This window comes from Macrobrachium rosenbergii, chromosome 43 (assembly GCF_040412425.1).
Source record: "Macrobrachium rosenbergii isolate ZJJX-2024 chromosome 43, ASM4041242v1, whole genome shotgun sequence".
NCBI classification, from domain to species: Eukaryota; Metazoa; Arthropoda; class Malacostraca; order Decapoda; family Palaemonidae; genus Macrobrachium; species Macrobrachium rosenbergii.
In genome coordinates, this window is record NC_089783.1 from 53,546,217 (window position 1) to 53,574,124 (window position 27,908).

The window sequence follows — 27,908 nt, forward strand, 5'->3', positions numbered from 1 at the left end:
CGTACCTTCATTGATGGCTCGAAGTCACTAGTGAAGATAAGATTGATGGACAGCCAAAATAAAATGATAAAGAACGGTGCTAAAAGAAATTATTGTTTCTGATGTAGATGAAGGTCAAAGCGGTATTAATACAGAGCGATGATTTGGATTAAGGCAAGTTGAATATTCCCTCTATACTTGATTTTGACTTGGTAATTTCTACGAGGATTCTTGATGGGAAATTGTAGTGCTTTCATTGACTTTCGACTTGACGGAAGGTAAATCTGCAAGAAGTGATTTTAGGATGAAATTCAGTATGTTCAAAATATCTAATGAAAGATCAGCATTGAGTCACCCGAAGTTTTTTTTTTCGACGAATATAAATTTTGTATCTTCGTGAAGACCTTCACAAATTCTTTTGCTCCCCTTTTCCGTCGAAATTATTTTCTCCAACCAAACGTGGCAGTATACAACACCACCTCAACCAGAAGCAAATCGTCATTGTCTACTTAATGCCACAAAATACGATTCAACTAACCTTGAGGTCGAACGTATTCGGCGCAGGGGGACAAATCATGTTTCCGGTGCCTTCCTGTTGTTAGGCCACCGTCTTCGTCACTCCGTGACGTCAGCAAGAAATAACTCGAGGGTTCGGAAAGCAAAGACGGCAGCGAGAGAGAGAGAGAGGGTCGAACACGGTGAAATGTGCTATCTATCAACGTTCATGAGTGGCGAAGTCCTTGATTTGATCATAGACCGCATCGAGCGTTAAGAGCCGCGTCACGCAAACATTTTGATGGTGGCCAATTTTTTTGTCCCCCTCGTAATGAGCCATTTTTGTTGTTTGCCCCCTTTCATCTCTTATTTACTTATTTTTTCGTTTTGCGAGGTCTGTTGTCGTCTGGCTGAACGGAAACGGAACCTGTATTCAAAGACGACGCTTTTGATTATATATTTTCCATTTTTTCCCTCCTTTTATTCTTGGATGCAGCCTGCGGCTGTCGTAGTGGGGAGAAGAAGTCTTTTCAAGGTCACAGCTTCCCGACCTTCACGAAGAGGGAGGATGAAACGTAGAAGCTTCAAGCAATTGTTGTTGTGGCGGAGAGCTTTGCCAGTTTCAAAACAAAGGGGTTTTACCATGACTAAAAGGTCTTGCCGGTCATGACAAGCAGCACTGGAGAGGCCTTTTACGCAGTTGATCCCCATCATTATTGAGTCGCGTTATTGTTATTGAATCTCTTGAAGGCCGTTGAGATGGTAAAAAAAAAAAAAAATCCTTCGAAAACTCGGGAGCAGGAGTACTTCCGTCACGGGCCCTAACAGAAAAATCTACTTACTAGCTAGGTTATAAATCAGATTTACCTTTTAATCCTTGAACTGTAGAATTCTTATGAACACCAAAGAGGAAGAAACGTAGGAGCATCATCAAATACGAAAATTAGGAAAACATTTTCGTTCTTAGTCTGAAGGTGGGCAGACTCCCCTCTGCCCCATTATCCTCGCTTGCGCGGGTGAATAAGTTGCTCAATTTTGGTGCAAGGCATCGCAAAATAACGTGATTATTTTCATTATATCAGCTGGTCTCTACGTATCCTCGTTCTCTACCGCAGTCATTCATAACGATAATCTCGGTAAAAGTCCCGAGCGTCCAAAAAAATATACCGGTGAACAAATAAACGGATATTGGACAAATATCTCTGCGCTACGAAATTGCAGGCTTGCGTGTGGATGAGTGTCTGAGGTCGCATTGAAGTCTCCCTAAATCAAGAGGGTGAGGTAATCGGGGAGGTGCCAAAGCCCGCTTCACCGAGGTAATGCATTGCAGATTCTACCCTAACCCCGGGGGTGGAGCAACTCGGCGGATGTGAGGTATCGCTGGAGCCCTTTGATGATTTTGTACCCTGAAATTGATTGCCGATATTTAAATGAAGGTCACATGAGGACGGGACACAACGCACAGTTCCTAACAGTTGTAATTATGTGCAACATAAAGACACGCACGTAAGTGTACGTGTTATATCTATCTATCTATCTATCTATCTGTCTATTTGTCTATCTATATATCTATCTATCTATCTATATATATATAGATAGGTAGATAGATAGATATATAGATATATATATATATATATAGATACACTTACTGTATGTATATGTCTTTATGTTTCACATAATTACAGTCTATCTATCTATCTATCTATCTATCTATCTATCTATCTAACACTATCTATCTATCTATCTATATATATATATATATATATATATATATATCTATCTATATATATATATATATATATATATATATATATATATATATATATATATATATATTTAGTGTACGTGCGCGCACGTTTGTTCTCGCTGATGACCTGTTGTCGCTTATCGTTTCATAAATAAATGAGGACTCGGAAGATCACAGGTTGATACTTTCATCACCCCTTTGATGTTAGGTACCGCAGTCTTATCTACGTCACATGCTTGGCATCTCATTCATCAATTACCCCAGATCTTGATGAGTCAAATCTACTTGTCTACAGAGAATATTGGTCAGTTTTCCTCAAGCAAAGAATAATTATTAGAATTCCTCAGTGGTCGCGGACTCCAGTTGTTTCATTTCTTTTGGCAGTATTAGGGTTGACTTTTGCCCTCCATTACGAAAACTCGAGTTAGATTCCCGGATGAGACCGAGCAGTATGGGTACGTCCCAGTAGAATCCGTCGCCTTCCTGTCCCGTTAGGAAGTGAAATTATTTACCTGGTAGTTGGTCAAATGCAGGTCGTCACGGCTAGGGTTGAGAAGCGCTTGGCTTTGTGATCTTATCCCAGAATGCTGGGAAGGGACTAGATATAGGCAACACCTGGGCACCCTACCTTGAGGGAAGAGAAGTGTTTATTTATATATATATATGTATATATATGTTTGTGTGTATGTATATATATATATATATATGCATGCATGTATGTATGTACGTATGTATGTGTGTATTAATTATAATGCGTACTCTTCCGTACCTTTAGTGTAAATTGAGAAGTCCAAAACAATATTTAAAGATTATGTAGATAAACAAACTGTTTTTACAAACGATGCACAAAGGCCTCTCTCTCTCTTTCTTTCTTCCTGCAGGGTGGGTAGTGCCGTCAGCGCACCTCACGCTGCGCACTGTAGGCATTACTCAAGGTTCTTTGCAGCAACTCCTTTTACCGCACCTCCTCTCATAGTCTCTTTCTTCCTTCTTACTTTCCACCCTCTCGTAACAGTCGTTTCGACTTCATTTTCAGCGCCGAATGAACTCATAGGTCCCAGCGTTTTGCCTAAATTTTGTACTCCAATTCCTTTCTTTCGTGAAATCTTCAAATCTTGGGGTTGAAAATCCTTGCTGGGGGTCTACAGACGATGACCGCAGATGAACGAGCAATAGGAGAAGAATTAGAAGGAATAGAAAAATAAAAAAAACTACACCTGAAATTCAGGTGATTTCAACAGAAAGCAGGAATCTCCTGCATTCAGGCGTATCGTTATTTCCTGTTTCCCCATTATCCCCATAGTGGGGTATTGCCGTCAGTGCATCTCACGCGGTGCGCTGTAGGCATTGCTTGAGGTTCTTTGCAGCGCCCCTTCGGCCCCTAGCGGCAACCCCTTTCATTCCTTTTACTGTACCTCCGTTCTTATTCTCTTTCTTATTTCTTTCTTTGGCTATCAGTTTTCATATTGCAACTGCTTTGAGGTTTTCCTCCCGTTACACCTTTCAAACCTTTCTAAGTTTCCCTTTCACCGCTGAATGACCTCGTTGGTCCCGGTGCTTGGCCTAAATTCTATATTCTATTCTGTTCCCTCATTTTAGCGTTCGTCCAACTACCTTGGACTTGCTGACTAAGAAATAAGTACACGCACCAAAATAGTAAAACAAGACAAGTGAAATACGTTTGGTTTACTTTGAAATACTTTGATATTTTTACCACATTGGTAAGTGTACTTGATTTTCGTGTATTTTAGCGACTAGGGCTCCGAGAGCTCGGCAGTTGCTATCAAGAGACCTTTCTACATCGGAAAAATTCGGGTTCTATATGTACGCAACTTTAAATATTGTTATATGGGGATTATTCTCTCTCTCTCTCTCTCTCTCTCTCTCTCTATACATATATATATATATATGTATATAATATATATATATGCATATATACTTGTAAATATATGTTTGTGTGTCTGTATAGATTGTATATATACATGTATATAATATAAGTTTGCATATATATGCATACATACCTTATACATCATGACTTATATACTTACATACATACACACACACACACACACCATTAATTACACATCTGACTTGTGTGCTGTCAAACACTAAGCCATAAATACTGTACCCCTTAAAATATCCAAGTCGCTTTAGAAATATCTTGCACGCAAGGGGATTATGTGTGATAATATATAGTATAGTGGATAAATTAAGTGTATTTGTTTGTGTAAATATATATATATATATATATATATATATATATATATATATATATAATATAAATATATGCATTGTGTAATAAAAATCCACAATTATATAGTAAAAATATATTACTGTGTAAAATAAACAAAGACTTTCGAACACTTGAACGGTGTTCCTCATCAGTGGTAACGTTAAAATGCAAAACGAGGTAGCTTTCCTATGAATAGCTTTTAAAGAGGGGGGCGGAGCGAGAAGATAACAGCCCATCACGGAAGCGCTGGTTCGGGCGTTGTTAGCACTGATGAGGAACACCGTTCAAGTGTTCGAAAGCCTTTGTTTATTTTACAGAGTAATATATTATTACTATATGATTGTCGAAATTGTGAATCTATTAGCAACTATATATGCATTTGTTTGTATATGATGTTATTGTGTAACTATATTATACGTCGCATCAGCCTATTTTTCGTCATAAAACCAGTCATTCTATTCTGCCTCCGGAGGCGCGCTGAACATGCTAACTGCATCATTGACTCGTTCCATATAAAGGTGTGCATAAACTTACAGTAGTAATGATCTGTTTGTTACGATGGGCAATTTAAAAAAGAAAAACTTAAAAATCTACTGGTTATAGCCTTCAACAGCGGGTTGCTCTGTAGGTATAGTGTTGGCACAACCTACAGCACGAGCATCTTGGCAAATGGTGAGTTCGCAAGAGTGAATGGGGGCTTGGGAGATGGAGCCAGTAGTGTGAGGATGGACCTGGCAGGGAGCGTTGTCTAGTAGTATTTCTCTTGTTCGTCTCCAAGTTGTGGGAGCTGTACTTTGTGGAACATGTGTGGGACGTTGCCAGAAATATTGAATGGCCTAAATATATTTGTGTGTATATATACATATGTCTATATGGATATGCATACATACATATAGTATATTATATATATATACCATATATATGTGTATATATACATATATGTATATACATACACATATATATGTATACACATATATGATATATACACTATATGTATATATGCATATACATTATATATATATAAATATGTATATATATATATATATATATTGTATGTGTGTACTTTATATATGTATTTGTGTAGCTGCATTTGTGCGTTTGTGTTTGAGGACTTGCGCGCGTGCACGCAGGCAAAGAGCAACGCTCCCAGAAAAACTGCCTTGTAATTCATAGTAAAGAGCAATTCATCCAGTCATTTCCTCCAAGCCTTCTTATGACGTTTCTTTAAAAAAAAAAAAAAAGCTTCAGTGGGCATTTGTGTTTTTTTTTTCTTTTTTTTTGTTCTTAACCTCCCGGACTTCTTCCTTATCTAAATTTAACTTTTTCCTTCTGTTGCTCGTACGACCGGTATTTCGTTTACCGAGAACTGTTTTGGAAAACCCGGGGTTGCCAACATTCATGAGGTAGCAACTTTCTGCCGTCTACTGGACAGGTTTGTCAGGAAGTTTCTGTGGATTTAATTGTTGCTGTAATTCCCTACTTGCATAATACACCGAGCCGTGGATGAAAAACGTTCCTACATAACTTTGCTTTTAAATATTTGTATATCATAATAATAATAATAATAATAATAATAATAATAATAATCTTTTTTTTCTGCCTCACCACCGTCGGCTTTGCCAGTGGAATTAGGATACAGAGAGTCATGACTTGCCTCGGGACCAGGTCTAGTCATGCGCGCGCATGCGCTCGCTGAGGGTGCGCTTGCAGTCGCCCACTTGGAAGGAATCTTTTAAAAATTGCTTGCTTGCCCCTCCTCTATTTCCATGAACTCGCAAACGCTGAAACTTGAAGAGTGAGACTTTAGCAAACTTGCGACGCAGCGGCCTTGGTCGTCGAGCCTGCCTGTGCGGCGAGGGAGCTTTGGAGATGAATTCTTGACAGTTTCTTCCTATGGCCGCAATTTTTTCTTCTTCATTTCCAGCGTCGGGATCCAGCCTTGCGCGCCCCGTGATTAAAACATATTACCTATTAGCAAAAACCCCGACGGGATTCCAGTCCCACAAGATGATCGTTACGTCAAAAGACTCCAGCCCCTACTAACCAGTTTCAACAAGAATTCTCTAGGAAAACTGGTCTCCCCCTTCCCTCCCCTCGCCCACCCCTCCCCCCTCCCCGTGAGTCAGCGTTGACCGGCAGTACTGAAGTGGGTTTTTACATTAAATTTTTCTTTTCTAGCACTCTTTGACCAGGGTCTATGTTTCTGGCGTTGATCGTGTTGCTTCTAGGTTTGAGAAGTACAGTAGGTGTAACAGATTCTGTGTTAATATCGGTCTTTCTTTTGTCGTAACAGGAGGAATTTCAGTAGCAGAGGCTTTGCTGTTTATGTTGTAACAGTAGGCTGACACTTCATATTAAAACCAGTATATTTGTCCAGGAACAAATACGTCTCGTACATTTTAACGTCACGAGAAGGATGGACAGCAACAACTAAAATACAGTTCGGAATCAGTGCATCGCAAACTACAGAAAGAAACAGGAAAGTAGATAAATATCCAGAATTTCCGCCCTTGTCGCGCCATTCAGTTCTATGCGCAGGTGAAGTAACATATGAATCATTTTCCTTCGTATTTCCCAATACCAAGAGCACGTGTATACCAGAGAGAGAGAGAGGAGAGAGAGAGAGAGAGACCTTACAGTAGAATTGCCGTAGGCAGAATAACGAGGACTCTGGTCCAGCATGATTTCATTTTCCCTTGTGGATAAAAAAAAAATCCTCAGACTACTGACACCAGTATTCTGCCCTAGGCCTAGGTTACAGCTGGCCTTGATCAACGCCTTCCTATACGTTGTGCTTGTAGTACACTCACTTAGCGTACTCGAGTCAAGTCACTTGATTTTGAAAGAGTTGTGGTCCTACAAAAGGAACTGATTGCCACGCGATGAAACGAGCAGTACGTTTTTAGATTTGCCACAATGGTTTTTGCTGCTGTAAGTCAGCTAAATTTAGGAAGGACTATCCTTGGGGCTTTTGTCAAATTCGTACAGAGGAGAAGGCTACAACACGAAAATTCCTGTGTCAGGTAAAGGAAACAGCAGCTTAGTAGCTGTTCCCTTTACCTGACACAGGAATTTTCGTGTTGCAGCCTTCACTCTGCATTAATTTTACAAAAGCCCCAAGGATAGTCCTTCGTACGCGTCACTGCGTGCTGAGAAATGAATACCAGGTACATACTACTTTGAGTAATGTAGTGTACCGACTTGCCAGACCCAAAATGGAACCGGTTAGTCAAGGTTGATGCTGATTACGGTATACTGAAAAAAACAGACGAAAAAAAAAAGATCGATTGGTATTAGCTCAGAGTAGAGTTTATCAAGGAATGTGCGCGCAGGATGGCCCCAGGTTTAGGGAGATTGGTAGGGAAGTACTTTATCGATTCGAGAGGTTTCTCGCGGCGGTAATTCGGTGCCCGTAAACTGGGTTCCGTGTGATTTTATTCCTGGGCATCGGGTGAAAAAAGCTGTCACAAATTAAGTAAAGACACGAGGTAAAATCAGACACAAACCATAAATTAGAGCGCATGTAGTAAGTTCATTCTCTTGAAATTCTAGAAGACTTAATGAATAAAAGTTGAAAAGCTCCTCTCATGAAATGCCTCAGCAACAGAAGGGAAACTGATGAATTAATCGTGTTTTGCTTTTTCCCCAGAGTTACCTACCTCGGAAAAACACAAGATTGGCCTTCAGAACGCAGACGGAAGGTTGTAATTCATTTTGATTAGTCACAGCTGAATAAAACTGTGAATATTTTAATTCCAGATCGGAGTGAGAATCACTGTAGTGATCATTTCTTTTGAAGATTTGCTATTTTTACTTATTAATTCAACATTATATATATATATATATATATATATATATATATATATATATATATATATATATATATATATAAATGTGTGTGTGTGCTTGGATGGTTATGTATTAAAATATCTTACTGATTATCAAAGAAATTATTAGAAAATAATAAGAAAATTCAAGGGACACTTATGTAACTGTCTACGTCTTCATTGGCAGTTTTTTTTTATTATTAATGATATAAAGGAGGTTCAGGGACGCAATATTTACCAGTTCATTCCTGGGCATGGTTTTTCTTCCATTTTTTAAAAATCATGGAGTGTTCTTAAAATCCCTTGCAAACTGATCGCGTTTAAAATCGTAAAAACCTGGTATTACGAATTAGGGGCTCTAGATCTGACTGTGCTCTCGGCTAAGTGGCTCTATGGTTCTGGAATTAGTTTTATTTTTTGTTTTATTTAAATGTAAAACTTGTGAAGCCGTTGGACCATATGTCATATCTTTGTGGTGAATAGTAATATTGTCTGTGGCTACATCCACCTAACATTAAATACCACTTTGGTAAACTTTTCACTCCAAGAGACTCCATATTGCCACTTTTTGATCTTTCGAATAAGTAAATGTATAATGTAGCTGGGTTCATATGCTGCATATTCCTGGTGAGTGAGCTTTCATCTTCAGCACGCCATTTCTGCCCCAGTCAGTGTTTCCTATCTTCAGCACGCCTCAGGGATTCTGCCCCAGTCAGTGTCTGATCTCCCGCTGTCCCGTTTTCTTTCCAGACCTCTGCAATGGCAACGGACTTGGCCAGGCTTCTGAGGGGCGCCAGGCAAACAAGGTGACAGCGCGCGAAGTTGAGCATTCCACAAGTCATCGGCCCTCCTCGCCATGAGCGCTTCCGGAAGAGGTACCTGGGTGCTGGGGATAATCCTCTCGGCCTGGGTCGTGACCTCCAGAGGTCAAGACCTGATATCCAAGAGCCCTAACAACCCACTCATCAATTTGCTTCGTGGCACCTGGGAAGAAGACCATGGGGAAGTCAGGCTGTCTTATCCAGAAGGCAAGAAGAAGACACTTGCGTGAGTATAATGATGTTGTCATTCTCTCTCTCTCTCTCTCTCTCTCTCTCTCTCTCTCTCTCTCTCTCTCTCTCTCTCTCTCTCTCTCTCTCTCCGTATTATATGCATGCTTACTTATGCCTCATGATTCTGAGAATTTTTTTTAATGATTCAACGTTTCCAAATATTCAGGTGTCTACTTTTTCATGTTTTGTGGTTCGTTGTGTATTTAGTACGCTTAAGCATAATTGGTACTATCAGAAAAATTCCAAGCTCAGTAGATGGGTCATAGTTATGGCATTTCCAGTTTGAAAAGTCTTATCTCGTGCCTTTAATTACAAATGACCTGTTGACCACACACACTCACACACACACACACACACACACACACACATGGAAGTTTTGCAATTTACCCTACCACTTGCGTTCTAATTCTGTCATGCAGTACCTTCAAGCGAACTTTTTCGAGATATCGCAATGGCAAAGGTGACCAATAGATTTTATATAAATACACACACACATATATGCATATATATACATATATTAGAAAAGTATTGTCTTAAATTATTAGAAACCGATTTGCTAACTAAGAAGACCCTGTGTGTGTGTGTGTGTGTGTGTACCCCAAACCACCCACTCCACACACACCCACACAGTTATATATATATATATATATGTATGTATTATATGTGTATATATATATACATGTATATATATTATATATGTATATTATATGTATATATGTGTGTGGGTGGGGTACACGCAAACACACAATCTTTGTCGTTATCAAGTCGGTGTCAAATAATTCAAGACAATACTTTCCTAATCTTCTTAATCTTCTCTCATCCGCACTGCTGAAACTCTGAGAGAAAAGACAAAAATATTTTCTGAGTCCTTCTGTTTGATTCATTTCTGCCGGTTTCAGCCATTCACGTACGGCCATCATCAGGCTACAGTAGACCCAGGATGGACTACAGTACACTCCATTACATAGTTGATGACAGTGAAGAATCAAAGATTAAGATATAAACCCAAGTAAAGGGTAAATTCAACAAAAAAAGTGGCACAAATCGGGATCATTAATCATGAGTCTTAATGACCCAGTTGTCACGATCGCTGTGCAGTAGCCTACACTGGGCTTCCAGTTCTCTGGAGACTCAGTTCTCCCCTCCAGCAGAGCAGAATTCTACTGCAAACCATCACGACTCACTGGAGCTGTAAAGCTTGGCTTGTGAAGCATCACTAGAAATAATCCTTCTTTGTGCAAATTCTTTCTTTGTGATTTTTCCATTTTTTTTTATCTTTGATTTTTTGGCGGTGCTCAACTATATATTGGAGTGTAGTTCCTGTCCAGGTCTTTTGTAATAGAAGAACACAGCAACGATCTTTTTCTTTTTCCTTTCACAGTTTTAAAATGCTTTGAAGATATATATGAGAAGGTTCAGAGGACCAGAGAAGATTCGTCTCAAAATATTGGACTCCACAAGTGCACCAGTGTTCAGTATATATATATATATATATATATATATATATATATATATATATATATATATATATATATATATATATATATATATATAGTGAACCCCTGATGTACATGTAGAGTCCACTCTCTTGAGACGATCCTTCTCTAGTCCTCCGAATTTCTTATATCATCAAGGATAAAACTGAAAGGACTGGAAAAATTGTTGCTGCGTTGTTCTATTACAAAAGACCTGGAATGGAACTACATTCCTATATGTAGTTGCACCGTCTTTCACACACACACACACACACACACACACACACACACACACACACACACACACACACACACAGAAAACAGAATAAATGGAAAAATCACAAAGAAAGAAAATATCAAAATCTTCAGAGAATTTTTCGATGTGAAACCGCCATCAACGGACGAAACTCAGCGACTAGAAATGGTTTCTCCTCATCTTTTTAGAACTACAGGGAGCCAGAGGAGATCGAGGACACTTAAAAAGAAAGAAAGAAAGAATGAACGAATAAAAAACAAGACAGCTGGGGCGTGGGAGGTACCGCTTCATGACGGTAGCCAAGACAGTTTTTATCTTCAGGGACCAGGAAAAGAACTGGAATATCATGACACTGTAATAGAGCTGGCATGAGGGATTCCTTCTCTCTCTCCCTCTCTCTGTCTTCTTTGATATATATACAGTATATATACTGTATATATATATATATATATATATATATATATATATATATATATAGTTATATGCATATACATATATATATTAGATATATAATATATATAACTATTTATATATACATATATATATACTCGTACAAATGAAAACCATTTGGAATGATTATTTTATATATTTCGGTTTTTTTTTTAGCAAAGCATTTTTCTTGGGGATATTCTGGGCAAAGGTAAATGGAAACAGTGCCTACGTATTCAGCGAGTCAGTGCTGACGAAGGCCTGGCGTCAGTCTGGCTTCCCATGGAGACAAAGGGCACCGTGCCCTGGCTGATGCTCTGGCTATGTCACCGGAAGTCGCCAAGTTCCGGTAGAGCGTTCGTTCGTTCGTTTTCATGTGCTTCATGGAAAAATGATCCAATTTGAGCACAGGTTAGACATTTCGGGATGAGGTTCCCATGTGATCGGATCTGCCTTCCTGGAAGACTTTGTGTATGGCCTGTGAAGTGAGCTGAAATTTTATTTTCCCCCCAAAAAAACCTGAATGGGTCTTAATAACTTTGTTCAACGTGATTCTTTGCAGTATTTATTTTTACCTGCTATGTCTCTTTGATTTTTGTTGATTTCTTATGAGTTTTGATTTTGCCATGTTCCATCACTCTGTTTCCTCAGATGTATTGAATAGAGGCCAATATAAATGGAGAGGAATGTGACTGACTTATTTTGACTCTTTTGTTGTAGAGACTCAACTGGTGGACGTTGATAGCACTATGTTATATTTTTACTTGGTTATTTTTGGGGTAACAATTCGGGAATGTTGATATTCCCATTTCATTCCTATTTTGATTCCAACCTATTTGCCATGTCAGACTACAGACAAAATTATATTTTGTCGACATGTTTTTGCTGTTATTCCTTAGTTCAGTTAGTGACTTGGATAACGAGAGAGAGAGAGAGAGAGAGAGAGAGAGAGAGAGAGAGAGAGAGAGAGAGAGAGAGAGAATGCATTTACCCAGTGAGCAGGCCAGCCAGCGCTTCCGTGAGTTCTTTTGAGATATAAGTTAATTACGGCATTGATCTTATAACAGATGTGGTAAGAGCTTATGACCGTATCTGACCTTGTATAGTACACGCACACACACACACAGAAATTTATATACATATATATATATATATATATATATATATATATATATATATATATATATATATATATATATATATATCAAGGAAGACAGAGAGGGGGAGAGAGAAGGAATCCCTCATGCCAGCTTTATTACAGTGTCATGACATTCCAATTTCTTTTCCTGGTACCTGAAGATAAAAACTGTCTTGGTTACCGCCATGGAGCGGTACCTCCCACGCCCCAGCTGTTTTTTTTATTCGTTCATTCTTTCTTTCTTTCATTTTATGTGTCCCCGGTCTTCCTTAGATCCCTGTAGTTCTAAGAAGAGGAGGAGAAACCATTCCTAGTCGCTGAGTTTCGTCCAACCCCAGGAGACAGTAATCAAGATGGCAGTTTCACATCGAAAAATTCTCTGAAGATTTTGACATTTCTGTGTCGTTCTTGTCGTTAAATTCACCTGGTCGAATATTCATATCCCTTAGAAAGACTATTCCGTCCACCATTAGTTTCTTCTCGCCTTCGTGTAAAGTGCTTGAGTTATCAGTAAACAGATTCTTAAGCGTCGGTCACGAGGTCCGAAGAGTGAGCGCGCAAGCAACTTTTCCCAGGAACTGTCGTCTATTCCTCTGAGCCAGTCCAGACGGGTTTTACAAGATGCGGCTCTCAGAGGAAATATCTTAGACATCCAAACTGCAGCCTCATTTAGGAAGCAGTTTTGGCCGGTTTTGTAAAGTGATTTTTACAGCACTTTCACTTAATGTTGAACCCTTTTTCCCGTTATGCCAGTAAGTAGGTGGGAGGATGAACGCTCTTGTGACTTTGGATTGGAAGTCTCAGAGAGAGAGAGAGAGAGAGAGAGAGAGAGAGAGAGAGAGAGAGAGAGAGAGAGAGAGAGAGAGATATTACAGCTCAGAACATCGCATCATAGAAATAAAATCTCTGGGAAGCACTACAAGCAACGCGAGGCAAAAATTCTTAGGAAAACGACACCAAACGCATCTTGAGAAATATCAGTTTCTTCGAAGAGCGTGCCCTTCAGAGGTGTTCCTCGAGGCGGTTTAGCACTGGGAAAATGCCCTAGATATAAAGACGAAACCGGTCGGGACTTATACCCGTTTCATTTCGACACCTTGTAGCATCTTGCCTCCAAATTTTGCATCGCTAGTCAGTGTGGATGGAAAAATTAAAGTGTTTAGGGAATTTTTTCGCTCGTATTGGATTGTTGGATTAAAGTTTAGCAAAAATGTTGCTGAAGACGCAAGAAAATATATTTATTTGACGTTGTGTTTATTTTAACCACCGATTATTAAAGACATGGCAGTTCTGAAAAAAATGAATAAACAGTCGGTGCTAAAAAACCTTCTGAATAATGTGTAAGTAAGAGGATTAGACCACAAACAGTGTGTGTCAAAATAATAGTCGCAATTCGCCCGTAACTTCTCGAATTCTTCACATTTTTTGGGTGCGCTTGTCACTATGAATGCCTGAAATATAACAGCAGTAAAGTAGCAATCATTTTGTGGCTCTGTGGCAGTTTGTGTGATTTTTTCTTGTAACTGTCGTAATTTATATATTACAATATTAATGGTATTCTCAATGATAACTCGTTTTGGAAATTTTATTGTCCCTAGTTAATTGGAGTTGTATGCGTCAGCAGTGCAGTCTTCTTATTTTTCTTTTAGTAAATTGTCATTTCTCTCTTTGCTTCACCTTGAAAGTTACTGTGGTTGCCTGTGCGAAGTTTGGACTGTTAAGTTTTAAGTATTATTTTGCTTATGGTTTTCCAGGTAGATCTTGCCACATAAACTTTATCCAGTTTATTCGTGTTTTTTATGTTAAGTGACAGGGTTCCTCGTCCATCATCACAAGAAAAGGCGAAAACCTCTTGGAAATAAAGTAACAGTCATTGTCTGCTGGAAGTTAATTATGGCTTACGTCGTTAATTGCAGATCGTTTTGCTCGAAGATAGTTATTGCATGCAAATCATTTTGGACAGAGATCGTGCTTTCGGTGTTGTTTATTTTTGATGATCGACCTTCCTTGTGAGCCTGCGATACCACCAGACGAAATCGACACTGGCTGCGCTAGTATTTTGATAGCGAAGGGAATAACTTTTGAACCTCATAACCTTGGGTTATTGGGCATCATTACATTTGTTTCATGCAGCCAGTGTGAACTTTTTAACTTCTAAACATTAGGCAGACGTCGTCGCCTTCGTCAAAACATTAGGCAGACGTCGTCGCCTTCGTCAGGTTTTTAAAAGCTGTCTGTCTCTTTAAGGAAAGCAACTGTGCGGAACGTCCCGAATTTCATGTCTTCTTACTAAAAGTCCTTCTGGCCATGCCCCTGACTCGTACCTGAGTTGCTGCTGTAACTTTCGTGCATGCTAGTCCTTCTGGCCATGCCCCTGACTCGTACCTGAGTTGCTGCTGTAACTTTCGTGCATACTAGTCCTTCTGGCCATGCCCCTGACTCGTACCTGAGTTGCTGCTGTAACTTTCGTGCATACTAGTCCTTCTCCTGCCTGACCATGCCTGCTGCAACTTTCGTGCATGCTACCTTCTGGCCATGCCTGACTCGTTGAGTTGCTGCTGTAACTTTCGTGCATACTAGTCCTTCTGGCCATGCCCTGACTCACTTGAGTTGCTGCTGCAACTTTCGTGCATGCTAGTCCTTCTGGCCATGCCCCTGACTCGTACCTGAGTTGCTGCTGTAACTTTCGTGCATGCTAGTCCTTCTGGCCATGCCCCTGACTCGTACCTGAGTTGCAGCTGTAACTTTCGTGCCCCGCTACGTTAATCACTGTACTCTCGGAGTTATGGATAACACCCTCTTATCAAGCATACTTCTTGCAAGGCGCAAATATTACATTGCACCTTTGGTAATTGCATAGAATTTCCACATAATCGGAGCATGGAAATAGAAACCCGCCGCCGTCGTCGCCGCCGCCGTCGTCATCATCATCATCATCATCATCAGCGCCCACACTGCGAAAGTCTCCACCGCCCGGGTCATCGAGGTCTTCACGAAAGGGCGTGAGTGATCCGTTCGCCCGAGGGGTGACGGGCGCCTCCCGAGTGATAGCATCCAATTGACAGATCAGCATTTCACGATAGTTACGACTCGGCCAAAACTGGACGGAACCAGTTCACGGCGCTGAGAGGTGCATGGCGTAGAACGTTCTGGCCTTGAGGGCCTAACCTTCATGGAGATCCAGCAAAGATGACTTCCATTTCTTATACATCTCGGCTGTTTTTGGCGACGGTTTATGACGCCTCCCCGTCCCCTCCATCACGTCCGTCTCTGTATTTCCACCCTCCGTTTCTGTCTGTCCGTCTGAGGGCGAGATTGCTAGGTGATGAAGGGTTGTCATTGATTCATCGTAGCCATAGGCAGTACAATGATGACGTGGAATTTTCTTATTTCTTTGTTGCGTTTGTCTGAGAGATTTCTGCACCGATGACGGAAGTGCAAAGTAGACCCAAAAAGTTCGGTTTCTAACCCTCAAGGACATTCTTAGTTTTTGCAATGAAGATTCAAGTTCATTTGCGTCTTGATTGTAAAAAGCTTTCCGTTATAACTCGGGCCTCCCCGCAAAATAGGCGAATATAAAATAGAAATCGCGACATAAATCTTTGACAGCGCTCCTATTCCAGATGCCAGAAATATTAAACTGCGGCATCTGACAACATAATTGCAGGGCATTATACGAGGAAAGGAATGAGAGTCCCGGTAGAAATTAGTCACAGAAATACCAGTGTGTTTGTACCACTGAACAGCAACCGGTTTTCAAACTTAATTCTCACATGATGATTTGGACTTTCTTATGACTTAGATGCGCACCAGATATTGGAAGACCTAAGTTACTCAGAATTTTCAACAAGTACTTCAAAAGCCCCCCTGGATCATGAACCAGTGTTCATTTCCAGACTCGACGTCGTTCGTCAGCTTTTTATGAAACCGTCCGCAGAAATTATGTTAGATTCTCTCCGAAGAGGAAATAGAATGACCCGTTCTGAGAAGTGACGGAGTGACGACCGGTTTCTGAGGAAAGCCCCTCTGCGTCAAAAGCGGGACGCGTTGCAAAATTTCCTTCGTTGAATTGACGGTGAAGTCCCCATGTTTGAGAAACAGGCTGCGAGGGGTATGGTGTGGACTAACTTCTTGAATTTCACTATTTCTTTGAACTCGTTACAAGGTAAGATATAAATGTATATTATTCAGAGTCAGTTTTAGTTTGTGTACAAGCGTATATATTATACCTGGTAGACCTATAAACACAGGCACACGTACATATATACGTACATACCTACGTACTTACATTGAAACAGATTTTTCGTGCTTGTACAGTAATAAACGTACAGTGTAAAATGTAACTGAAACATGGATGTAAAACATAAAGGAAATCCTTTTCAGATTGGCGAAAAGCAAAAAAATGCACTTGAAGGCATCTGGTAGACACTGGAAAATGAAAGCCTTTGAGAGAGAGAGAGAGAGAGAGCTAGCCAGGGAAGAAAATTGCAGTCCTCGGTGTCAATACCCTGACGGTACTATAAAAGCAATTTGGAGAATGCGCACCTTTAGTCCCTTGGTCCAAGTCCAGGAATCTGTCAGACTGCGAATATTATAGGAATCGGTGATCCTTAGCAACTAACCATTAGAATCCCCTGTTTTGGCATTGCAGTTCCGTTAACAAAAATGCTAAGCAGCTCTTTGGGAACAGCCGTCCAAGAGACGTTCTGTCCTGGGGCATCATACTCGTGGCAATAACCCTGTAACCACAAGAGTTAGTGTGCTTCGGCTGAAAAAAGTAACATGAAAAATGAGTACTTAAGAACCAGAAGTGTTCGGCGCCGTTGAATAAGTCTCTTTGTTTTTATGCGATCGCTAAATGAGTAGCAGTGCTCTACTTATCGGAGATCCAACGGACCTGCTTCATCTGAGGACAGAATGCGAGAGGAAACGATGTTCTTGCAACTGCACGTCTTCTCACTTGCGAAAATTGCACACTTTCCCAGTGATGCCTCTCATCAGTGCAAAAGTAAAACGCACGCTTCTCGTAAATGACATCACCGTACACTTTCTGCAGCCGCAGTTCACCCTAGCTGCGATTTTACATCTTGCAGATGCACTTCTAATCAATTGCATAACTGGGTGAAACCAGTTTGCATGACGGGATCCGGATCAAACCAGTCGAGAGACGGATTGCGGAACAAACCAGTTGACGGCCCTGCTTCGGGGCACTTGAGTCGCCCTTGAGGTTTTAACCAACGTGGGTATCAAACAAACATGACTTCGGTTTCTTTAGCGTCGACGCTTTAGCCTCGGGGGGACCAGTTTCGGATAATTTGTGCCCTCCTGTCGCAATCGAATTCTGTTCTTCGTACGAGGCGGCACACGGAAAATAACTACTGAATACCTTCCTTGCCTTGTTTGGGTCTCAAGGTGAAAATAACAATAATGATGATGATGATGATGATGATAATGCAGGTGTTAATTCATCATACTTGCCATCACGCCAGTGTTTAAAAAATGTCTTGCTTTTGCTGCATAGCTATGCAAATGAGGCGACGTTAGTCCTATCTCCCACCATCTCCGATAACTTGGTGCGGTCAGATTTCAATTTCGCAATAACTTTTTTTTTGCGGGGGGGTAATTTTTTTCGTTACAGGAAGGCTGATTTATTTGGACGCCATATGTTACGAACAAAGGAACGAGAAATTATACCCACAGTCAGAGTTAAATTGTAACATATTGTCAAGAATAATTCAAGCGAGTCAAGAAAAAAAAATTGGTGGAGGATGGACTCCGGCAATCGCTCTGGTGTCGGTGTGAAAAAAAAAAAAATAAATAATCAGATAATGACCCATTACTAAAACAGCTTCTCTGTAAAAGGACGGGCATAATGGGCTATTCGGCGAACCACTACTTGTAGTTGTCTGTGGGAAAATCCTTTGTCCTCCGGGTTCGAGAACTTGTAGCATTTTTTTTTTTTTGGGGGTGGGGTTGGGGAGAAATGAGATTATTTTTGGGTGCATCTTTTCCGTCTTCAAGAATTTTATCATCGGTGTTTGATCCCGTAAACGTTTGCGGTGTATTTACGAAGTCAGTAGGACTCGCATAGTTTTATCTCTTCGTCTGATCAGTTTATGGACCAGTTTATTTATTAATTTTTTTGCTTAGTGTGGTGAGTATTTCTTACCAGCAGCATTTGTAAATTGGCCAAATTTAACTCTGTGGCGTCACAATGACATTTACGACCCTAGATTGTGATGCAGAGGTCTTTTTCCAGGAATGAATGATAAGCATCGGATTTTCTGTTCATCTTCTTCAGGTAGTGTTCAGGTGATCTCAGGAACGTCAGATTCCTATCAATTCGATCTCCCTCGGCGCCTGTGACGCGGCTGCGAGCGATGGGGTAACAGGAGGATTAAAAGAAAAAAAATGCAGCTTAGTAAACTTTAAAAAAATTGGAACTTAGTGAAAAGATGGGGGTCCTATGCGTTTAATCAGCATTCAGTCGTTTCAATCTTCGATTTTTGAACTTGAAGTATTATATTTTTGCGAAATTTATTACCGTCGGATGATTGTGTCAAGAGGAAAATGGGCCATCAAATCCCACTGTATCAAACAAGGGTAAAAGTATAACCAACTTCCTTTGAAATTGTCCCTGACGCCTCAGCCTTTAGCGTAGGTCAAGGCCACGGTTGCTGGGAAAGGGAGTGTTAGGTATGTGTGTTTTGCATGGGCTTTATAGATCCTAAAACATCTGACCAGTCTATTATGTAAGCACCCCTGGCTGCTACCGTAAGAGTTCAGGGACGTCTCGCCGGGCGTTTGGACGTATAAGAGTTCATGGGGAAGGGATAAACCACGTTCCTTCAGCCGATGTTCATCTTGTTCTGTTTGGAAAATTAAACAATATAAATATGCATTCGTGTCTGCACGTCCACGTCAACATCCTCTGTGGAAGGTGACTTCCAAAATTAGGACTTCGTTCGAGGCGCTCTTTTTTTAAGGCGGGTCTCTTGCGTAAGTGGAAGCGACTGCTGATGATACCGGCTTGAAGGTGTGACAACCATAAGAGAAAATAATATAGCTTCCTGCTGACTGTTCGCTTCGGTGACAGTCGTCTAGACGCCATCTGATCTTCGAGGTTGTCTTGGAATTTGTTTATTTTCGGTCGGTTTGGTTCTCGTCAAGTCATCTCTTGCCTCACAGGGCAGACCCGACGGATTTCATCTTAAGTTGCAGTTGAGAGAAGTTATAAACGAGGTGAGAAAAGTGATAAAGGAGCTTATGCATAGCGGGAATTTAAGGGGAACCGCAATTAACCTGGGGTACACGGGACTCGCAGCAGTCCTACCTTCCAGAAGGGCCGTCAGAGGAAGATCAGAAACTATTACGAGATCCGACTGCCCAGAGGAATCAGATAAGTGGACAGGTATTTCATGAGCTTTCCGAGCCTTCTGCTGGTCTTGGATACCGGGAATTTCCAGGTCCCATGGAGGCTATTGACACTAAAGTTCATGCATTCCTAAGGAAGTATTCCAGATTCGACGATTAAGATGAATATATTGCTGTCTCCTTTGTTGATCAGCTTAACCTTACACATACAAGCGGCATTCAGCTGCAACGCCAATGGAGCGTACTATAAAACACCAGCGGTCTTTGTCTCACCGCCGTGATCATCCAGTGATTCAGCATATCTCAGCAAGGATGTCATCAGTTCCGTCTCCTTGCAAGGTCAAACAAATTTTTTATTTGCTTCACGTCAGGTAAACAAAGTTCCTTCGTTACTCGGGGACAATTTCCTGAGGTCTTTGCAAACCAAACCTGGTACATGGTGCTTGATGTCACAGACTCGCGCGAGGTGCGCTGTAGGCATTACTTAAGGTTCTTTGCAGCGTCCCTTCGGCTCCTAGCTGCAGCCCCTTTCATTCTTTTTACTGTACCTCCATTCATATTCTTTCTTCCATCTTATCTTCCAGCCTCTTCTAAAAATTGTTTCATGGTGCAACTGCGAGGTTTTCCTCCTGTTACACCTTTCAGACCTTTTACTCTCGATTTTCCTTTCAGCGCTGAATGATCTCGTAGGTCCCAGCGCCTGGCCTTCGGCCTAAATTGTATATTCTAAAATTGGTATCACAGATCTTGAGCATGTTTTTGTCAACATTTTTGTTATTATTAATACTTAAGTTGCTGTTGTTTTTGGTATTGCTCGTAATCACCACGACCAAAAATGACATTTCAATCATTTTCCTTGTAAGCCTTTAGGTAAATTGAAATAGATTAAGATTTGAAAATGAACAAATTCGTATATACATAAACGGCTTTGAGATAAAGCAGCTAAGTTCCTTTTTTTTCATCAGCTACTTGTGTTTTTTTTTTTTTTTTACAAACTTGTATTAATCTGAATTCAGGGTAGATTAGGATCATTATACAAAAACAGTTATTGGCTGTACATGAGAGGTAGTTTTTTTTACTAAAATTCTTTTAGGAAGCATTTTTTAGCACCCAAAACCAGATTTTTTCGTTTGTAGTTAAGTATAATAATGCGAGAAACGTTAGTGCATGATTTTCTTAACACTCAGGCTGCCTGTGCCTTAGGCTGCTGCCTCTGGTGCGCAATCATTCGTTCAGGCGCTCAGCGCAGGATGATTTTAAACAGAAGTAATCACTAACGGTGGAGTAATTGCTTGGATTTCCCTCTCATTACTCCCCTGAAATGCATAACTCCAGGTAACGTACAGTACAAGCCTTCTTCCATTCACATCTATAAGCTTTCTTCTGTGCCATCTAGAAGCCTCTACTCGAACCAGCAATTTTTGTTGATTATTTGCAAAACAGCAACACCAAGTCTCTCAGTTGCTGGAAATGCTGTGTTTCAGACTGAGATGGCCATTTAATTTTTCATCATTCTTTTGCCGTATCAACCGGGAGGACTGTTGAGTTTATATCCTTTCAGCACAAGGTGACATTGATTGTTCCCTTTTCTCTCGCCATGCCAGAATTTTATTGTTCTTGGCTCCTTCAGCCATATCTTCTCAGGGAACTTTAAATTGTCTTTTTACTCCTTTTCTCTTATCATCGAGAACTTTGGGATGGCTTGCGGGGGCCACGTGTATTCAGCTCCTATCGACTGTTTTACTATGTTCCCTGTTTTGGATATTGAATATTTCTTGCTGTTTTTGCGGTTTTTTTCAAAATGGGGCATCATTTTTTCTCGGTCCCTTTTGCCCTACCCTCAAGGCTTGATACTGAACTTTGCTGTTAAATTTATTACATCTTCGTTTCACCTGTTGGGTTACACTATCTTTTTTTTACAGCTCCTTTCGTCACATCCTCGGAGGAGCTAATTAGAATATTTTTTGGGCCCTTCCGCCATATCCCCAGGGGAGGGAGGCGTGGTACCTGTTTAAACTAATTGTTTATTCTACTTCCTTTAGCCTCTTTACCTTTGCACTTATATCTTCGTGCCACTGGTGGTTTCTGTCATTTTCTGGTTTATGTTATTTTTTTTTTTCTTTGCATCTTTTTTTTTTTTATTTTAAATTCTGTTTTGTGTACACCAACTTGTTAACTGCGAATTTGGGGTGCGAGAGAAAAAGTAACTTACGGTGCCATGGGAAAAGTTCATTATTTTTAAAATTATTTAATTTTTTTAAACACGAACGTCGTTGTGAGTAGCCGAAATTGTTCCTCTTAGAAGCAGTTTATGATCGAGGATGACTATATCTCTTCACACCCCGTAGTATTAATTGACTTGAAGAACGAATTTACGTCAAGCAATCAAGATCAGCTAAATGACTGTAATAGTAGCGGCTGTGAAGGTTGACTGCTGTTTCACCCAGTCATCTGTGTAAAAAATATTTCCAGGTGTTATAGTAGCCACTACTTTTCCTTCAGGAAGCTGGTCATTATTTGTGTACCCCGACAACTCGTGTGAAAGCCTGAATGGATGGAACAGCAAGAGTTGACAATCGTTCCGTCTCGTCGCTAATTCTCAAAATATTTCGTGTTTTAACAGTGCCATTACAGCCGTTTTGGAATCCCTTTCCGGATTCCAAGTGCGTTGTGAATTCTTAGTGTGGCACATTTCAGAATGTGCAGAATTCTTTAGACGTGAATAACACGAATAATTAGACTGAATTGATAACAGAGCAGAGCTGCAGTATATTTTAAGCGTGAAATTATTGGTGTTGACTTAGATCATTGACAAATTTTTCATTACGTTTAACTTCCTGTGGATGTTTTCTTTGGCCTGAATTAGAAAAATGGTGTTAGGTTGTCGAAGCCAGTGGCTTCTTCTCTTGAAATAAAAAAATATAAAAAAACGCAGATTCGCCCCCATTCGAACCTATGAACAGCAAAAGAGACTTTGCACCCTTTCCAAAGGCAAACGGTGTCGAACCATAAAACAATGTTAACATTCACCCCCACCTCTTAGTTGCCTTCGCACGCTAACGATTAAAGAGCCACACTACACTTTGAAGTTGCATTTTTTCCTGGGCCATGCCAAAAGGCAGAGAGATCTTGCTCGTCCACTTTCATAGTTTGTGGCCCCGTAAAAACCAGATCTGAAATGACTTGGACGGAGAGAGTGAATTTTTTCCAGGCACGGTTGGTGGAGGCAGCTTTGACGATTGTTTTTTTTTTCTCTGGTGCCTTTTCTCTTTGGAAGAGAATCTGAACTAGGGGGAAATGATCGTAATACCCCTGAAAAAAAAGTATACCTTAGTTTTACCAGACCACTAGGGAATGAGGCGCATCCCAAACAATAGCACATACGCACGCAAAATCAAGCATATGATACGCATGTATACGCATAAATTGTATGTGTATATAATATATATATATATTTATAAATATATATATATATATATATATATATATATATATATATATATATATATATATATATATATATATTATATGTGTGTGTGTGTAAATTTCTCTGAGATATTGTAAGCACAACAAAACATAAATTCAAACCAATAATGTTTTAACCATGAAACTCACATTTGAATCAATCAGTCAATCAATCTTTCTGAACTGAACGATTGAATGATCGATTGATTTAGTTTCACAGACCGCCGTCTTCATGCACCTGGCCATTACTGTCACATGTACAAAACTTGTAGGACTTGGTGAAGTTATGATGAAAAATCTGATTCACGTTTGTCTCCAGCAGTCACTTTATATTCAGGTGTCTGTATGGGTGTCTGTATGGGACACTTCTTGAAAGATTTAGGTTGTATTTACGGTACAGGATTCATTAATGTGCTTGTGTCCATTTATCCCGTTAGATGCGTTTGTCTGTTATTGAAGAATGAGAGTGTTTGAGCATCATCTTTAAGCCAACGCCTCAAAGACCCGCCCTTCTTTGGCCTACTTTATGGCAAACGAGTATTAAGGTGAAGGTCCTCACTGTCTGCTTTTAAAATAAATATAACGGTTAAGAAGCGTGAAATGATTAGATTGTGTTCTTTATTGTCTATAAACGGTTTATTAAAAAAAGAGGAATAGAGGGAAAAATTTCAAAATGACTCAAATTGTTGTCGATGGAGTCAGCAAGAAACGAGATTTTGCTATGACGATCTTACCGCTTACTGTGCGTGGACGACAAAAATTTCCTCTGACTGCATTTGGCAGTTTGAACTCTCTCTCTCTCTCTCTGGAACACACCTGCATCCCAATGACATTTAAGAACGCTATGTAATGCGCTGACCAATTATTTTATTGTTTATATTCGTGGATAAAAGTGATAATAATAAACCAAACGATGACACCGAGCATTTCTCATCACGTGCAATCTTATTCAGCCAGGGTTTTGCGCAATTGACTGACTTCAAGAAGAACTTTGCATTTCTAATACCTGTCTTTAAATCGGTGTCTCGTTGATGAACTCATCTTTGTCTGAAGGGTGTTACTGCCGACTCAGATTAAGCTTTAAATCTGGACTCAGAAAATTACGGTAACAATAGAATCTGCGTTGAAGGCAAAACTTTAACGGGCCTGTAAAGTTAATCAGGAATTAATTAAAACTCGTTTGGAGATTGGCCTCTCAAACGGAAAGTAATGATACTATTAGAGACTGCTGCTGATGTATATTTGAACTCTTTATTTTCTTATTCCTTAGGCTACCAAAGAGTTCATGTTTCACCACAGGGCAGATGGAACGCATTCCTGTACAGTCTGGGTTTAGGCTTTTATTCCTGTACAGTCTGGGTTTAGGTTTTTATTCCTGTACAGTCTGGGTTTAGGTTTTTATTCCTGTACAGTCTGGGTTTAGGTTTGTTTTCTGTTAGGTATATTTCCCAAGAAGAATGTAATGCTGGTAGCTGTCAGGCAGTAATTAGGCGTCTCAGAAAGACCAGAACTAATACAGGATCCTGTTTTGCCCCAAGTCCCCGTCATATCATTATGTGAACCCAAAGTCAGTACAAATTAGGCCCCGATAATTACAAGACGTCCTCCGAAATTAAATATTTTTGGCCCTTATGTTGAGACGAAGAGCTTGCAAAACAGAAGGAATCGAACAGCATATTCAGGATTTTTTTTTTTTTTTTTTTTTTTGGGGTTAAAAGAACGTGGCCCGTGCATCGAACCTTGTTTCAATCACTTTGTAATCGTTAGAATTTCAGCTACTGGCATTCAAGTACGGCATCATATAGGCTACAATCCCTGATCTTTTGAATTCTAAGCGTTTCCTGCATTAATTTGGTCTGAATTAGAATTGCTATCCCGTAAGAAGCAAGTGATCTTATGAACATGTCTCTTGACGACAGAAAAGTTAAAGACACTCGCCTAAGGATATGAGTCTGCCACTTGACTCAAGAATAAGGAATCTGACAGCATTCAATCAAGCGTGCAGCTATTTGATGTGAGAGCAACAATACAATACAATTCAAGAATAGTGTCATTTTTCAAATTAAACGGAAATGTCTCAGTAGAGTAAAATTGGTCCGGACTTTATGTGCACATTTTTTACGTGGGAGCATTTTCTTGGAAAGACTGCTGCGGAATCTAAAGATTGGAAGACAGTGACATGAAAAAAAAAAGTGAAAATTGGCGAGTACGATTTCAGTGAAGCTTGATGTCAAACATTCTCTTGTAGGGTTCAGTGACCTCCGTCGATCCCAAGCCAGTAAATAGCTTTGTCCATTTGAAATTCGACAACACAGTCCGTATACTCTTCCTAACGCCCCCCACCATAAGGCAGGCGGCGTTTCAGATTCCCAAAGATAAGACAAGATTAAAAAACAGGTGAATAAAGACTTCGTAAAATGTCAGGTGCGCTTGAATTTCATGCGGCGATTAGACCTGCAATGCTGACTTTTAAAACGTCAGGGTCCAACGTGATTTGCTAGACCTGAAAATTCAAGTTTTGCGGCCATAAATGCGATTAAAGTTTGAAGTGTTTTCTAGAAAGCTTTCCTGTGCTGGGTGGAATAATGGACGAGGTTACAGAGAGAAGGGAAATCTCAGAGCGGCGAGTTCTCTGTGGATCTCGAGCGGTTATTAATCAGTTCGAAAGTAAAATGGATACTGCAATATTTTAAGAATTACAAGATAGCTTTCTTCAATTTGCTCTTTATTCGGAGCTGGTGAGAAATTGTATTTGAAATGCTTACTGCTTTTTCAACTCTCTCTCTCTCTCTCTCTCTCTCTCTCTCTCTCTCTCTCTCTCTCTCTCTCTCTCTCTCTGCGCGCACACGCTCACACAAACACACAAGAAAAGTTTGTAAATAGCCATAACAATGTATGGGAACCTGTGCTAGAATGCTAACAGCAGCGCTTGTGAACACTCGCAAAATGTCGGCAGACATTTTCACCAAAAAAAGTTTTGTCTTTCCGGAATTGGATCTGAAATGAAGATAAACGAATTATCTTTTTTTGCGTAAGGAAATGCCAGCGAACTTTTTTTCGCCCGGAGACCAACCACCTAACTAACCAACGAGCTGAGCTCGAGGTGTTATCTGGCCTACAGCGGACGCGTTAGCAGCTTTTGCTGAGGAAAAATTAGCACCAGCAAACACTTTGATAGCGAGCTTATTCTCTGACCTACCGACTCAGTTTGTGTGTCAGGAGCGACTATACGCCGTCCCCAATAATATCACTACTGATAATAATGAGGTCACAAAAATAAAGATCCTTTTCTAATGTAATCTGAAGCTTTGCAGAGCTGCAGCGGTCGTGTTGCCATACCAGTTCATCGGGTATAAAATCGGAGGTGTCTTCGTTCTGCTGTTTCTGTTGATACGGAAAGAACGTTTATCCTTTCTCGTTCTTCTCATTAACTTCTGATTTCGGTTTGTCTCGTTAGTTTATTTTCCCACGTTCAACCTCTTTTATTGAACTTCATCACGCCAGTGTGGAATTTAGATATCAATATTTTTTTTGGTTCATGTAGCAAATGTTATAATATCACACTATACCTACATAAACCTGAAAGGTAAGGGCGAGTCTCTCTCTCTCTCTCTCTCTCTCTCTCTCTCTCTCTCTCTCTCTCTCTCTCTCTCTTCCTTACATAAGAAACACACACACACTTACTCGGTCACTTTCCCTTATGTCCCGTTTACTCTAGAACTGCCCCAGGAAAGTGCATCGTAACTTGTTGAGGCTATGGGTTTCCAGGCCGCAGCTTGATTGCATAATGGCGATTAAGGGCTAGCAGACTGTTTTTATGTTCGCACATGACAGTACGTATTTCTTAACTCGTATTTCTTTATACATGTGTATGTTTAGTTTTATTTTTTTATAGGAGTTCCTGTCATGCAGCCAGATTTTTTTCCTAAGTGTGGGCACTTTAATGGGCGTTAAGCTTACTTTCCAAGCTAATTATGTTCTCTTTTTGTTCCTTAGCGCGTGTACAGATGAAAATGTAATTATAATAACAGCAGTAGGCCTACCTATGATTCTGAAAGGGCTAGCAGACTTTTTTTTTTTTATGTTCGCATATGACAGTACGTATTTCTTAACTCGTAGTTCTTTATATATGTGTATGTTTAGTTTTTTTTTTTTATAGGAGTTCCTGTCATGTAGCCAGATTTTTTTTATTTTTGTTTTTTTAAGTGTGGGCGCTCTGTTGGGTGGAAGCTTACTTCCCAAGCTAATGACAATCTCTGTTTGTTCCTTAGCGCGTGTACAGATGATGAAAATAATTATAATAACATTAGTACCTATAATTCTGGAAGGCCTAGCAGACTTTTTTATATGTTGGCATTTGACAGCACGTATCTCTTAACTCGTATTTCTTTATACATGTATATTTTACTTTTATTATTTTTTATCAGAGCTCTTATTA

At 40.1% G+C, this 27,908-nt stretch overlaps 1 protein-coding gene across 1 annotated transcript in view; it reads left to right on the forward strand.

The window, feature by feature from the left end:
- LOC136828919 (CD109 antigen-like) overlaps positions 1-27,908 on the forward strand; it is a 197,906-nt gene that overhangs the window by 52,130 nt on the left and 117,868 nt on the right. The window contains exon 2 of the mRNA XM_067087252.1: positions 9,032-9,328. Coding sequence (XP_066943353.1) covers positions 9,138-9,328 — 191 coding nt within the window. The 5' untranslated portion in view covers positions 9,032-9,137. The remainder of the gene's footprint in view (positions 1-9,031; positions 9,329-27,908) is intronic.